The 16,291-nt window shown below is 53.4% G+C and overlaps 1 protein-coding gene across 3 annotated transcripts in view; it reads left to right on the top strand.

Moving 5' to 3' along the window:
• MYO18B (myosin XVIIIB) overlaps positions 1 to 8,490 on the top strand; it is a 77,396-nt gene extending 68,906 nt beyond the window's left edge. For 2 of the 3 annotated variants that reach the window (XM_075041130.1, XM_075041131.1), the window contains one exon: positions 5,674 to 8,490. In XM_075041130.1, the coding sequence (XP_074897231.1) occupies positions 5,674 to 6,973 (1,300 nt within the window). In that variant the 3' untranslated portion in view covers positions 6,974 to 8,490. The remainder of the gene's footprint in view (positions 1 to 5,673) is intronic. The other variant, XM_075041129.1, reaches the window with a different exon arrangement.
• Positions 8,491 to 16,291: the final 7,801 nt, after the last annotated feature.

Genomic DNA, 16,291 nt, shown 5'->3' with positions numbered 1-16,291 from the left:
CCTGTTCATATGCAGGTCCATAGAGAGATGCTCTGAGCCGATAGAGTTTGATAGGGTTTGCAGACTGCCATTTCATTGCAGACATTAGTATTAAGCTCCCTGCTCTGATTCTGGCGAGATCTGTCCCCACTGCATTCACCTGCTTTGTACAGTAAAATAACTATTGCCAGAATTAATTTTCTGAAGAGCAAGTCCCCTGGCAGCAGACACCTCGGGTATGTCGGAGAAGTTTGAAGTGGTCCATTGCTGATACAAGGCAGAGTTTAAGAGCAGCTGGGACAGGGCTGGGACCTGCAGGGATGTGATGGATGGGAGCCTGGCTGAGCTCGCTGGGACCCTGCGTCCCACCCCAGCACCCATCAGTAAAGTAATTCCTAAGTACTGCTTAGGAGTCTTTGGTCCACATGACCCAACTCGGATGATAAATGAATGGTAGCAAATCAGGAGTTATGGCTAATATCCTATTTCTGAGCTGAAATACACTGGATTTATAATAAAAGGGCAGGTACGTAGGCTGGACTGACCATGGCCATTGTGAGAGGCAATTTGTACCTAGACCTGGAAATAGCATGACAGTCTGCCTCTGTCTTGGGGGTCATGAAGAGGCAAATTGCAGATCTTGGTGTCATAGCTGTATTTGGCTTCAGCTAATCTAAGATGGAAATATTAGAGAGGAGGCTATATGAAATGCAAACAAACAGACGATGAGACTCGTAAGGTAATAAAAATGAGATCAGCGAAATGAGCTCTTCCTTATTAAGATTCCTTTGTCTTACACAAGCACCCAGTAATGAAAAATGAATCTTCCTAGCATTCGCTTCTCAGCACTACATATGGGATATTTGCTGAACAAACAGCTGCCAAAAGCCAGAGGAAAGCATAGAAGGCTGTTACCGTCAGTAGTGTACAGGAATGAGAGATTTGATTAACGTTTCCTTTAATTCTTTGCTATTTAAATGCTTGTACAAAATGTTGGCCATCAGGGCTAAGCCTCAATAAATACAGCACATTGCAGAGCTGGAATAAACTATCAGGTTTTTTCTTAGGAAGCCATTTCAAAACTTTACGTATTTACTCTGTCCCTTGCCAGGCAGGTTGGGGCTGCATTGCGATGGAGGGGCTGATCCTGAGGTGCAGGCAGGGAACAGACCTGCAGCACAGGACCCTGCCTCTTGGTTCCTGCATCCCATGGCACTGCGGCATCCGCAGCCCCAGCATCACCCTGGCATCCTTTCCCCTTCTGCTTCGGTTCACAAAATCAGGAGCCCAGGTCCCAAGGCTGGTAGGGATCCGACACATTTATTTTTAAACATTATCGTGTCAAAAGCAAATCATTATATGGGAAACTGGGAGCTCTTCTGTAGATGACGGCGTGACAAGAAAATCCTCTTCTGACAGAAATTAGGCCAGTATCTTTTCTCTCCCTGAAATGGAGTTGTCTTGGCTTTATTTATGAGCTACCAGGAAAAGCGTCAGAGCCACACTTTCATCCCTGGTCATGTGTTGCAATGCATGTGTGGATTTTATTGTATAAATTATTTCAACTAGCATAATTGTAATCATGTTAATTGCTATGTAATCTTCACTAATTATTGTTGTATGTCATTTGCTTTGGTGTGAATGGCATATTGCAGAACTCCGTATTGGCCTACAGATGCCTTCCGAGTTCTGCGTCAGGCCCTGCTTTTGCCTTTGGCTGGGGAAAATCATCTTCTCTGATGCTGAGGCAAGGAGCGGAGTTTTGCTCGGCAGCTGTTGCGTGCTCGCGGTCCTGTCTCCTGCAGCATCACCCGCCACCGGGGCTGCCCAGGGCTCTCGAGTGTTATTCCAAGCCCTCGAAGTTATTGCCGGCACATCAGCCCTTAGCCTGCGATTTATGGACGAGCAGAGGATATTGCAGGATGGGACGGGACCATCTCATGCTTGTGCCCTGCCTTGTGAGGAGGCTTGAGTATGGCCAAGAGAAGATTAGCCATGATTTTAGGGTGGGGTTTTTTTGGTAGCCATCGAGCTACAGTTAAAGGAACAAATGATGAGGACGGGGTGCTGGTGCAGCAGTGTGGGGCGCAGCCGCAGTGGCACAGCTTGACTGGTGACAGGGGATGGCAGCCCAGCCTCCCCAGCCACGGCAGCCTGGCAGGACGCGGCAGCACCAGCTCCAGCCTCTGGGCTTGGTCCGTCAGAAACCTGTTGCATGGGAGAAATTGCCTTGTGGTCCTCAGGCTCCTTTTGCGGCAAGTAATTAATTGAAATGGAGGTGTGATTTCAGTGCACCTGTGGCATGGGAGCAGGGGCTGCTGCCCTCGCACGCGCTGGGGAATGCCGTGGCGGTGACTGGTGCCGGGGTAGGCGACAGCTCAGAGCCGCCGTGGCAGGGTCTCCAGAGGTGGACAAAGCATGTGTTGACTTCCTAGGAGGGGAAGCAGTAATGGGTTTTGCTGGGAGGACCTGAGCATTTTAGATGCTGGAAAGCAAGAGGAAAAGCATCAAAAGCAGAGAAATCCCTGCAGTGTTTCCCCACCGCGCAGTGCCTTTTTGCTGCTAGTGTAATCCCCAAGGAGCTTTTGCATTTTCATTTAAAATCCAATCAAGCCCCGCATGCGCTCGCCAGGCAGCTGATGCTACTCGGAGTTAACTCACCACGATCCTGGCACCGACCTGCCGGCGTGGCACTCACCGACCACGGGCCGACGAGCCGTGTCCGGAGAGATGTGGCTTCCCTGGGGGAACCAGCCCTTTCCCTGGCGTGTGTGGTTGGGTTTTGCTTAATGAATGCAATTAATAGGAACTGTTGGGAGGGATAAGGGTAGATGGAGTGGTCTTGGGCTTCAAATCTTCTGCTGAAAACCAGGGCATGGAGAGCATGGGCAGGAGATGATCCATTACACAGAGGTCCCTGCTTGGACGCTGGGGGCTGCGGGGCCTCAGCAGCCAGACTTGTACTAGCCATGGGAGCTGGAGGAACAATCCCGAGTTTGCAGCTTTCACTCCATTTCAGGCTCTAAAGATTTTCATAAAAATAGTAACTGTCTGTCATGCTGAACAGGACAATAAAGAGCAGCGTGTAAACCGTCCGTGTTCACAGTCCATTAGTGTTTCTTACCTCTCCAGCTCACTTTTATCTCAGTCTTAAAACCAAAGAAAAATATTGAAGCTGGCTGTTTAATTTATGAAAGCTGGTCATGCAGCAGTCAGTTTACAGTATTATTTGGAAACGTAGAGAGTGATTGCAGCAATTTCCGTACAAATTCTCATGGAAGGATTACAGCAGCTATTTAGGTAAGATGCAATTTAGGATCTTAAAAACCAGCATTATCGAAATGTCTCAAACTATTAATCAGCTGTGACGCTTCAGCAACATCAGGTGCAGTGGCACGGGGTAGCCCTGGAGGTTGCTGCGTTTCAGGGAGACTAAATCTCTGGTTAATTCATTTTGCATTGAATAATCAAATGGTTTGGGCTTGTTTTATGAGCTGCGGGCACGTGGCATGGCAGCGAGCGCCGGGGCCTGGCAGGCACCCCTGTGCCCTGGGCTGTGCCGGCAGGCACCGGGGACCTACAGCTGCTCCATTACCCCATTACTTCCACAATCGCTTGCATTTGCCAGCCGTGGAGTTTGTCTTCAGCCCATCTTGGCATGTAAATTATTTCACGGGTCAGCAAAGCCTGGTCCGAACGGGTCCCACGCGGTGGCTGGATGATGCGCTCTCACCCTGTTCCCATGGCAACCCCAGCATTCCCGGGGCAGGATGCTTCATTACCGGTGATGTAAAACTTGACCACTGCTCCCACACCTCGAAGCCTGCTGGCCTCCCAGAGATGTATTTATATTTAGGATCTGCCGCTTTATTCTACCCTTCGCTCTCTTTTTCCCTCCTCCTTTCTTTCTCAGACAAATTCACATCCTGGCAGCCTTCACATTAAGGCCAATTCCAGGTCCCCTTGGCTGAGCAATGCCGGGGTTATCTGCGAGTGGGGATAATCCACTGGTGATGCTGGCAGCTGCCAGCACTGGGTGCAGCCTTTGTCAAAACGCATTGCTCGCAGGCTCCTACGCTCCCCATCTCACCGGCAAGCGGCTGCGCGCAAGCAGCCTATAGATAGTAACTGGCTATCATTGATCTAAAGTGATGTACTGAGGAGAGACAAGGCGCAGCTCTGCTGAGCGCCTGCTTTGTTTCAGCCATGTCCTGGCAAAGAGGCCCTTTGGTTTTTCCTACAGTGGGACAGGCAGAAAATCCAGTTTTTCAGCCCTTCAAACCAATGGAAGTGCTTGGGGAGTGGGGGGTAAAGTGTCACATCGGGGGCTTAGTGTCACCAGTGACGCCGAGCCCACTGGTGATTGCAGCCCCTCCCCATCTCCGTGCATCAGCTGCACAAGGAAGCGGCCAGGCTTGGTGCAGAGAAGCCCTTTCTGCAGCCTGCACATGCCAGGGTCCGGCCGCTTGAGAGGGGCTTTGGCAGCTGAACGTGCACAGCATCAGCATCCCGTGGTGCCCAAGGAGATGCTCCCAAGCTCGTGTCCTCGCAGAGCGGGTGGTCAGTGCCATCAAATGCTTTGGGGAGGGACAGGCAGGGTTTGGGGGAAGGCAGGACCATTCCCTGCTCCTGCTGTGCTGCCACCGTGTCCTTGTCCTGCTCAGCGAGTGGCCGCTGCAGGGGTGGGTATGGTGTCACCACAGTGTTCGCAGAGCAGCTCTTGCAGCCCTGTGGTGAGGAGCAGGAGTTAAATCAGGAAAACCAGCTGGCCGGCAAGGCTCCTCCTGGGCATCGTCTCCTGGCAGGCTGGCACCATGTGCTGGTCCCAGCAACAGACCTGCTGTGTGCTGCTCTGCTCTCAGCACAGAGGGGCATGCCATATTATTATTATTATTATTATTATTATTATTATTATTATTATTATTATCCTTTCTGTTGCCTCACATATGCACTCTGCACAAGCTGCAATCCTGGTAGCAAGAGCAACGTGCTGCCTCTGCTGAGCTGACGCCGTTCCAAATCTGGCACCGTGTTCTGGCTAAACCAACCCTGCAGACTGTCCATCAGCCTGCCGGGTGAGGGCTGCGTTTTCTGGGGATGGTGTTCTGCTGTGACAGTGACCGGTGTGGCTCCTCTTCAGTGAGCAGAGGTGGAGCCCACATGGTTTCTGCATCAGTTCCTTGTTTGCAGGGTGAGATCCCATCCCCACACATCACTTCTGTCAGTCACTCTTCAACGAGCAGCCCCCAGCCAGGTGTTATTTGGCTCTTGCAGTTCACAATCATTTCCCCCCCCCACCAGCAGCAGCCTGGGCAATAACGTTAAGATGCATTTGGGGTGCTCTGCGAGCTGGTTTCATAAAATTTTAGTGAATAATCTTTGGCTTTGACAGAAATAAAATAAATCCTACTTATTGCTATAATCTGTCAAGAAGAAAGGACATTTTGAGGTATGTGTTGGTTTGGCAGAGCTAAAGTCACCCTACACCGTGGATTTAGCCGGGTTGGCTGACCTAGAGTTATTTAAGACAAAAATCTTTGGGCATTGCCCAACTGCTCATTGCAGCAGCAGGAGTTTATTCTGAGACTACCATGCCAATACCGGCTTTTCGCTGCTCAGCCTTGTCATTGCCGACTGACATTACAGTCACTGGAAATCCCGCAGCTTAAACTAACACCAATATCTCTTGTTTAGGCTGAGCAGAGACACGAAGGAGCCAGCACCGAGCCGGCCGGCTTCTTCCCAGAGCGCTGCCAGGTCTGTTGATGCCGCGGATCTGGGGAGGATGGCGAGTCCCTTGCTCGGTGCTAGAAGACGGGCATACGGAAAACTCCCGGCAGACGAAGAGGAGCTGGAGAGCCCAAAAAAGCCTGCGGATAGGATAGGAGAGACGTCCCCGTCGGTGCTGCGGCGGGGGGGCTCCCCCGCCCCGGACCGGAGGTTCCCCAGCCCGCTGTCTCCGACGGTGCCGAGGAGGAGGGGGGTCTCTCCGTCAGCAGGGCCCGTGCCCAGCTCGTCGGCCGCCCTCTCCGAGTACGTGGAGGAGCTGCGGCGGCAGCGGGTAGCGGAGCGGGAGCAAGGGCGCCCGGTGCTGGGTGACACCTCTCCCCTCCCTATTTACCGCACCACCGGTGCCGCAGCCCTGCGTCGTTGCAGGGCTTTCCCGGCGGCGGAGGATTCCCTGGGGAAGCTGGAGGGGAATCGGCCAGGGGAAGGGGAAGCAGCAGGCGCCAGCCTCATGCGCTCCTCCAGCCTGCGAAGCATGGCCTCGGAGCCAGCCGAGCCGGCACGCTCTCCAGTGCTGAAAAGAGCATCGAAGTTTGGCTCCTACGATTCCCTCCTGCAAACCCTCGATGGCTCCGGCCGCTGGCCGAGCTCTTCGGCTGCAGGGATGGAGGTGCTGGGCGTGCCGCGGCCGAGCTCCTGGAGGAGGTACCTGGAGCCGTCGGTGGAAGATGTGGAGGTGGGAAGGGGCTCTGGGGGGCTCCTGAGCTCGCCATCCAGCGACGGGCTGGGCGAGGGGAAGGGGAGCGACCCCTTCAGCTGGCGAATACCCACCCTCAACTACGAGAGGAGAACCAACGTTGACTTCGACGACTTCCTCCCAGCCATTCGCAAATCTCGCTCCACCAGCAGCCTGGCCAAGCCTGGGAGGGACAGAAAGGATGGCCACCGGCCCCTCACTGTCCGCTTCGAGGATGAGGCCATAGCGGGCAGCTCGGCATCCTCTGAGACGAAGGGCACGGCCAAGCGCAGTCCGGTCCCCCGGGAGGACCCCGGGGACCTCTCTGACTCCTCCTCATCCTCTGGCTCCCTCCTCTCCTCCCGGAGCGCTGACAGCATCAAGCGCCGGCCGCAGCCCCAGAGAGGGGACGGGGAGGGATGCAGCGGCAAAGCCGGCACCCAGAGCAGCGGGACGAGCCACCGGGCGGAGGCAGAAGGGAAGGAAGACGATGTCAACAGCATCATGAGGAAGTATCTGGGAAAAGACTAAGGTACCCATGCTGAGCCAGTGACCAGCACCAGCTCAGAGCAGTGGTGGCAGGTTTGCGGTGCTGGCCCCGGGCCGCTGGCCCTCCAGCCCATGCGGTCCCTGCACCGATGCCGTGGAGTGCGTGGGGACAGGGTGCCCCGGGGTGTGTGTGGCACCGGGCACCGGCCCCCCCCTTGCCCTCTCCTTGCCCTCTTCAGAGCTGCAGGGGGGTGGGCAATGGGGACGCTGCCGGTGCTGGGGACAGCCCCAGGGCTGGCTACAACACCAGCTCTGAGTCTGCGGGGGTCCCCTGGCCTCCTGGTTTCCCAAAAATAGTGTCCCCCAGCTCCTACCAAGCCAGCCGGCAGACACGTCCTCCCGAGCCCCACTGAGCGTTCCTCCTGGTGCCCATGCTTGTTCAGTTAATTTGAAAATCGCTTTGGCTGGACACTGGAGGACATCCCCTCCAGAGGAGGGGGGTCCCGCCTGGATCAGGCGTGCTTCCCCCAGTTAGCAACTGCCTCTGACAACCACTTGGATCCAATTTCTGTATTGCAACTGACACTTCAAGAATTAGGATTTATTACTACAATCCAGGTTTGAAAGCAAAGTCCCTAATGAATGCACCACAACTGTAATTAAGTGTTTAAAATAGATTAGAAAAACATTTTGTAAAACCATTGCCTTTAGACTAACTTATTGGATGTCAAGCTGTGACCAAATTGACTAAGCCAACACTAGAAGGGAGCGTGTGTTAATAAAACATTTCTTTCCAGGAAGCACAATTTGCATAATGAAACGTCCCACTTTCTGCAGACTTTGTTTCAATAAACTGCAGCAACTGGCCTCAGCGCTGCACCAAGTGAGGAGCCGCGTCCGGGCAATCTGCTTCCCCGCTTCTTTGGAAGAGCACCTGATAGGAAACACGTAATTTAAACAGAGACTGAAAGTGGCTCCCCAAAAGTCATGGGACGGTTTTACAGATGATGAGACCTTTTTTTGTTTTCAAACATACCATGGTTTCTTCATGCTCCTGCCCTGTTTCCCATCACCGCAGCTTTGCTCAGGGCCAGCCGTGGGGACAAGGGACTTTCTTATTCTCCTGCAGTCATTTGACTCAGGACTTGGTGCTGTAATTAAAACCCAGTGGCTGCCATAGATGCCTGATAACATGCCATGCTGGCCAGGGGGAGGCCACGCTGTGAAGAGCTGGAGGAACACCAAACCCCCTTCTTTTTAACCCAGAAGGTGCAGCCCAGATGTCTCATCCCATGTAGCACTGCTCCAAAGTCAGCCGAACAGCTGAAGGGTGCTTTTGGGTCTCGGTGTGGCACCCAGCAACAGCAGAGCTCAGAAGCTTTTATAATTCCATAGATAACTGAAGACAGATCCATATGCGCTTTTACAGCTTCTGCCTGTTTGGGACGTCTGGGCACATCTCACTGACATGCAAGGCAGTGCTGCAGTGTGTGTGGTGATGGGAGGCTGTATTCGGATGTCTGCTTGGTTTTTACACAATAAAATTTTTGCTTCTTTGACAGGAGCCTCTTCTTGTCTTTTCTTTCCCCACAGTGAGAGCAGGTCTGTGGAAGCGGTGCTGTGCAGAGCTGAGCACTCCCCCCACCAGCTCCCATGACTGGGGGCTTCTCACCCAAGAGCTTCCAACCTCCCCATCTCTCTGCACTCACAAAAATCTCTTTTTTTCAGCCTCAACACTCTTTCCTAGAAGAAATCCAAGCTTCCTCATTTATCAGAGGTTTGTGGCAAAATTATACAGGTACATGAACAAATCTCTCCTTTCCATCAGTGATTTCTTAGTAATTTGCTCGACTGGGAAATTTGCACCAATATGCACAACCTTGTTGGACCCTCTGGGGCAGCCGCAGCGCAACGGCGGCTTGAAAAGGCAAATTGGGCAGTTTTCAGCATTTTGTTTTGCCTTTTGGATTCTTCACATTGATTTCTAATTTAAACCAAAGCCTTGCAGCAAGAGGCATTTTCCTTGGCACAGACGAATGCAAAACCTCCGGATGTGGGTTCACATCAGCAGTTTGCTCGGCTGCCCGTAGGCTGTCAGCAGTTCCCAGCAATTCCTCGCTCCCAGCCAGCACCGCGCTGCCGGCAGCCTGGCAGGCAGGAGGCAGTTCTGCACAAGGTGACATTCTCTGCGCTTCCAGGTCTCTCTTTTGCAATGTGCGACTCATGCCAGAAGACAGCAAATGAAGAAATTACCCTCTAATTAGTTTAAAATTGGTCTTGGTAATGATTCTGCTATTTCTGGAAAAAAAAAAAGCAATGCATTTTGTAGTTCTTACATGTCTCAGCGCCACTGACCCAGCACACACCCAGCCATTCACCGCAGCCAGGTACATGAGTTTGGTGGGTGGTCGGATCCTGCCCCTTCCTGGCTGGCAAAGATGCCGTTGGGCGCCCTGGCCGTGCCTGCAGCAGTGCGGTGCCGGTGCTGGTGCTGGGGAGGTAACGCGGCGCTTGAGGACTGGATTGGGCGGGTGGCCCCAGTCTGTGCATCGCCGTGGGGCCAGGACATCCCATGCTTTGCCCTTGGCAGCGAGTCTTGCTCCCCAGATGGGTTTTATGCTCCTTTGGGCAGGGACTGGCATCTCCTGGGGCCAGATTCAGACCTCAACAGCAAGAAAAACTCCCCACACCAAGCCCCAGTGTGGCCCAGCCGTGGGGACGGACTGTCCTTCACCCAAACCTTCCCTGCCCCGTCGCAGCTGGGTATCATTGCATGTGCAATGAAGATGGCTTATTTCAGATGTTTATCCTAACGCGCACTTCGTTTTGGGAAGCGAGGGGCCAGGTTCCGTTTGCAGGCTCCCTGCAGGGTTGGTTGTTCGCTGTGTTTTCTGTGAGCACATTCAGTTCATAGAGCTCAGTGCAAGTCCAGTAAGAAAGCATGTCTAGGGCTTGGGGCTTTTTAAATCTTCTTTTTCCCCTTCAAACTGGCAAACTGCAGTGTGCTGTGCCACCACTGCAGTCCCTGCAATTTCACAAATTAAGTGAAAGGCATCTTGTCCCCAGTTCTCTCTGCATAAAGTATGCAACTCAAAGAAAAAAATAGTTTACAAAAATCCTGTCCTCCCTTCTGTGCTTTCAGATGAAAAAAAAGAAAAAATCACAGATTGTGTCGTTTGGAAGAGAGATCTTCATGGTCTGCTCTTCCAACTTGTCTGGAATTTTTTAATAACATTTTGAACAAACAGTTCAGGGAAAAACCTTACAAAGTGGCACCGGCAGAGCTGGGCATGAATGGGAACTTTTTCCCCATGAACTTCTCAGCCTGAGTGATGCTGAACCTGTCCTCGCCCTCCCACAAACCACCCTGCTCGGTGGAGTGCCTCGGGGGAGGCACTGCGGGAAGGGCTGTGAAAGGAAATTGTCTGCTTGGGCAGGAGGTTCTGCCTGTCTCCTGCCTCCGTGTGAGAAGCCGATGGGAGCAGGATTAGTGCTGGCTGTCCTGGGGGCCGTCAGCAAGATCTGGCTTCAGACACAGGACAAGGAGGAAACCCCTGGGATCACTGGACGCTGCTACAGCTCTAACAAGCTCTTATGTGCAATTACATCCAGCTCTGATGGCATATTGCATCTGATCCTGACTGCTGGCCCCGACGGCAATTGGTTCATAAATGAAACTGGGGCCAGCGGCTCCGGAGTTGGGTGATGCTCTCGGAGCCTCCAGAGAAATAAAACAGCTGGCAAAAAAGATGCAATGCAAACTGCAAGCAAATCACCGCCCGCCTAGTCTGGGGCTGTGAGCCGGGGGCTGCCTGCAGTCCCCCTGGCAGTGCCGGATGGTCATGGGTGGGGGCAAAAGCTGGGGACTCCCAGCTGAGGCCACGGTGGGTGCGGGGGGTGGCCTGAGCGGGGGCTGCAGCGGGGGGACATAGCACACGGGGGCTGGGGCTCAGGGTGGGGGAGAGCACCCACGGAGCTGCTCACTGCAAAGAATTTCTATATGCGTGTGCCGTTGGTAGGACTCTTGAGTTAATAGCCCAAACGACCTGGGCAAGCCTATATAATCTGATTAAACTTCAGTGCGGCAGCAGCACTGGTGGGGTGGGAATTCCAGGATCCCGTGGCCCTGGGCAGGGAGCTCCCACAGCACAGGCAGGAGGGGAGGCAGAGCGGGTTGATGCCGTGGGAGGGATAGGAAACGTGGGGTACAGGGCTGTAAGATAGCAAGCAGGACATGGATTGGGGGTGAAGGCAGACGAATGAGCAGGAAGAGCATGGCAGCATGGCTTCCTCCCGCAGCATCGCAGCTCGGTCGCCTCTCTGCTCCTTCTCTGCAGCACACAGTGCTGGGGGGGACGTGCCAGTGCCTGCGAGGGTGTGGGGGCTGCAGGTAATGGTTTTGTAATACACTGACTTCTTTTTTTTCCTTTTGCTTTGCAGGACAAAAAGGAAATTGCTCTGTCACTTGAAATGGCTTTGCACATCCTTTAACAACAAACCAGGGAAAAATGATGCTTGGACTGGAGCTTTTCAGGCTGAGTCCAGAGAATCGTTTGCCCTTGAAGCAGCCAGAGCAGGAGGAGAGCAATGCTCATGGGCGGCGAGAATGAGCCATCCATCAGCACTGGCCGGCAATAAATACTGCGCATGTACAGCGTGGGGTGTGAAAATGCCTGTTCCCTGCCCACTCCCGAATGCACAGGAGACAAGTAACCGATGGCCAGGTCAGTCAAGTTTAGGACCGCGGCAGTTTATAGCCTGGAGTAGGAGGACAAGAGTTATTCTCTTCGCCCCTGTATTTTAGCCACATTTACCCGCTTTCAGCACAAGAGATTTGTTGTTTGCTGCTGTGAGGGATGGCACCTGTGGGAAGGAAAGTGCGGCTTTGGGAAGGGTGCTGTGCCTGTGGGGTGAGTTTTGCTGCCGAGATGCAAACGTCACCAGCCCAGCTTGGGGCTGCCGCGCTCTGTGCCTTGCAGAGCGCATCCCCATGGGGATGTCCATCTCACCCTTGGAGAAGGGAGGGTGCTGCCAGCCCAGAGCCCTGCAGACAGTGGGTGTCCTTCACCCCAGTGTGCCTCAGAGCCTGGATTAGGCTGGTGCTGTGAGGATAAACCCCCCCAGCACCCCTGCACCCGTGTGCCCATGGCAGCTGACTGCCTCCATCCCTCTCCGAGGAAGGCAGACACTGGGAAGGGGAAAATCAGACAGAGAAGCACCAAGCAACCAAGGCTGCCAAGTTTCTAATTAGCATAATTAAAGCATGCTCTTTTCTTCCAACGAAAGTACTTTCGGAGAGGCTTCATCAGAGAAACGATCTCTGTAAAAAGCTCCTTCGTTTGCAAGATGCTCATCATTCAGGATTGAGTGTCCAAAGCCATCCTGCTGCTGTCTGCAGCATTCATGGAGCCTGGACCCGGCTGTTCTCGTGCTGGCAGATGCTTTCTTTGGCACGTCACATCTGTAACTGATGGAGAATCGAACGCTGGAGCGGGTGAGCCGGGCAGGCTTATGTGCTGCCTGGTACATGTCACCAGGCCAGGCAATGCATGGTCCCTGCTGCGGGGGGTACCGGGGCTGGTGGCCCCCCAGGTTCCCCATCATCCCCCCTGAACCACGGTGCCTTTGCAGGAGCTGGGTGTCAGGGAGATGCTCTGTCCTCCCCTCCAATGCTCTCAGGGAAGTCAAGGAACTCCATTTATTATACTTCCAAGTTTATTAACTGGGTATGTAAGCCTCTTTTCAAACAAATAAGCTGTTTTTCCTGGTGCCTGCATCTGGAAACACTCCTCCGTGGTTTGTAACTCTGCTCAGTGGGATGGCAAGCACAGAGCAGTGCCCACCCTCACCGCGTCCCTCCTGGGGAAGGGACCTGGCAGAGCAGCCGGGGCTTCTCCTGCGGGCTGGTGGCTCCGGCAGCTGGGAGGGGAGCGCGGAGCCTCCCCTCTGCCCACGCAGGCAGGGCCAGGCAGCATTCGGCTCCCGCCCTGCATGTGACAGGATTCAATTTCACGCCTATTGGATGCAGGGAGTTAATACCCGATTGCTGCCATGCATGGAGCCTCTCTGCCACTTAAATGTGTCCCTTCCAAAAGGGAGATATAATTGAAATTATTCTTCCTGCGGGCGGTTCAACAGGCGTGGAGGCTTCCTCTTGCTCTCCTCAATGTTTGCCATTGTGGCTGGTCTCGCGCCCCGGCAGCTCTGACAGCAGCCAAGCCCACCTCCATTACAGCGATTTGCTGGTGACCTTCAAACAGGCTTGGGCTGGCAAATTTGCTCTGTAAAGAGGTGAGACAAGTCTTTGTCGGCATGGGAGAGCTGGATGGAGAAGGAAAATCGCCTGGACTCACCAAAGCTGTGCAGCCTTGGCCAACCTCCCTCCTCCCTGCGCGGATGGAGAGCAGGGACGGTGCCCCTGTGCTGTGCAGCACCACTAAAGGTGACCCCGAGCCCCAGGTCCCTGCCAGGAGCGGGACTGGCAATGCCCTACCGCTGCCCAGTGTCTCCTCCCAGTGCTCAGTGCCCATCCCAGTGCGGGGGCTGGCAGGGAGGAAGGCTGCCCGGCTGCCCACCACACTCCTCAGTGGCAATCCCCGCCGGGAGGCAACACCTCGGGCTTCTTGACGGTGGCAGGATTCACGCTCCCTGCCTGACTCCCCACTGCCCCCCTTTCTCCCCAGCTCAGGGCTGAGCAACTGCAGATTCAAGGCCATCTGTCAGACCTGGGGATTTGTTTCATCAGGCTGAATTTTATCCTTATTGAAGTCCCGCTAGGTTTCCTACATCAGCGCGAGCCAGCCCGCACCCTCCTGCCGTGCCGGTGACAGTTGCATGCCGTGCGGCGGCGAGCTCCCGGCAATCCCAGCGGAGCCGAGAGCGCTCCGGCTAATCTAGTGAATATTTAACTACACCGTACGCACACGTGCCATTGCCTCATGCATGCTGAGTGGGCAGCAATCCGGAGGGCAATTCCCTAAAGCTGGGACACTGACCTGGAGAAAGAGCCAGTGTCTTTGGGCTGAGGCTCTGCTGGGCTCGGCTTAGGCTGGCGCTCCTGCCCACAGCCCCTCCATCTGCTGCGCAGCCTCCGCAGGACCTCCTGGGTTTAAAGCTGAAAGCTGAATAGCAAATTAGCAGAGGCTGTGGTAGGACTGCAGAGTACAAATTAAGAGCAAAAGGTGTATTTCAGCAAACCCCCTCCGTGGGCTCTGCCTGGGAGGCTAAGGTGGGCAGCGAGCAGGAACAGGGCTGTCTCCACTCTGGACACTCATGTGTCTCTGTATGGCTCCTGGTCTCTCACTCAAAAGGTCCAGAATGTGCATTATATATATATAACATATGTTATGTATTTTTTATATATATATGTATGTATTATAAAGGAGTTTGATGTGTCATCAAATTACTGGTGCATTAGGAAAACACAGTATAATTATCCTCATTCTACTTTCCAGTTCTCAGTAAAGGGACTTTTGCTTGAACTGTTAGAATTGTTATAATTAATTTTTGTTTTCTTTTTTTTTTGAGTGTAGTCCCATGCACAACTTTCCCATGCGTATCTAGAGAGATCATTTTTACCACACCCTCACTGATGTCCACCCTTGCTTGTTAAACAAAATTGCTGCAAAACGAACACAATACCATTACGTTTCACTGCGCAGCTGGCGATCATTTCTAATGATTTCTATTGTGCTCAATAATTTATATCATGTGAGGACTGAGAGCAGGAGACAATCCCTCCTCCGCTCGCCTGGGTGATGGAGAGGGAGCAGGGATGCCGCTGGGACTGCGGGCCGGGAGGACGCGAGGGATGCCGAGCACCTTGCTGGGGGGAGGCACCTCTTGCTGCCTGCCATAATCCAACCCCGGGTGTCTGGGACTGGCGCGGCGGTGGGGTGCAGGCACGAGGGCAGCACGGCGCCTGGGGACCCACCGGGGCAGCCCCGGGGGATGCTAACCTCAACACGTTGGCCATGGCTCTTGGGGAAAAGCATTGTTTCTCTATGACTTGCTGTCAAGCTGCTCATCTGCGTTAAAAGTGATGAATTTCTTTGAATTCAAGTCCTGAAAGAACAGCAAGAGCTTAATTACGGTAAAAGGTCCTTGTGTTCGTGCAGCACATTGCAAAACAGCTGGGGAGAAAAGTTTCTACAATAGTAACCAACCCCCAGGTATTAAGTGACCTGGGGTAGAGGGGGGGGGGTTTAAAGGGGAAAAAAAAACCAACAGCAGAAGAAAGTCACTAGTCTGAGGTTCATTTGCATTCCTATTGCAGAGCTTCAGCACTGGCAATACAAATTCAACCCACCCAGCCATCACTTACAGGAACAACTGCAAAATCCAAAACTGGGGCAAACTGTTGATGCTGAAAATGCTTTTCAAAATTAATATTAAAGTTCTTATCTGCTCGTTGGAGGGGCCAAGGCACAATGACCGTACCTTGGGAAACAGGCCCCTTGGAGATGGCTGTAATCCTGGGGTTGTGAGAGGAGGCAATCACACGTCTGCCATTTTTTGCCGACGTCTTAGAAATAGCTCAAAGCCTTGTTTTTTTTAAGACAAAGGTCACAGAGTTTGATACCTGTCCACTGTACTTTCCAACAGCACAACCTTTGTCAGCTGCCATCCTACAGGATAAAACCATTCTGCTTTGCCAAAGTTTCCCAGCAAAAGTGGGATTTCACTGGAACTTGCACGCACAGAGCTGTACAAAAAAGCAGGGTGCAGGATAGACTGACAGCCTCTCCGGTGATCCCGGGCTCCTGCCACCAAGGAGGGGTGCTGGCAAGGGAGAACGAGGTTTGCTCCCATGGCTGCTGGGGCAGGTTGGGGTGCCTGAGCAGGGGCTGGGGCTTACAGCTGCCCACTGTCATTGGGACCGCGGCAGCTTATCTGAGCACAGGGACCTGGGGACCGCGGGCAGGAATCCAGGGAAACAGGGCTCCGTGCTGAAAACGTGAACATGTGCTTTACGGAAAGTGCCAAGAAAGCAACATTTGGAGGTTAAGAAATGGCAGAAAACAGACAGATTTTTTCATGTGAAATTCAGTGAAATGATGGCTGTGAGTTTCACAGAGTGCAAGCTGTGCTGCTTTGATAATTAATTAATATTTGCAGAGGGCTTTGGGATCCTCAGATGAAAGGTGTCAAGTATTATTACCATGATAGATGGCCAATGACAAAGCAGGGGGTTGAAGGTGCACGGGAAGGGGAGCTGCGGGCTGTGCCGATGAGCCTCCCTCCCAACTAAGGTATGTCAAGGTGTGCATCCAGAAAAGACCTCAAGGGCTTCGCTCTGAGGTTCCTGCTCGCTGATTGAGCAGCCGGGCAGTGAGCCGGTGGCCGCTATCCCCAAGAGCT

This window comes from Buteo buteo, chromosome 11 (genome assembly GCF_964188355.1).
Source record: "Buteo buteo chromosome 11, bButBut1.hap1.1, whole genome shotgun sequence".
Classification (NCBI taxonomy): Eukaryota; Metazoa; Chordata; class Aves; order Accipitriformes; family Accipitridae; genus Buteo; species Buteo buteo.
This window is presented reverse-complemented; position numbering and strand designations above follow the sequence as displayed.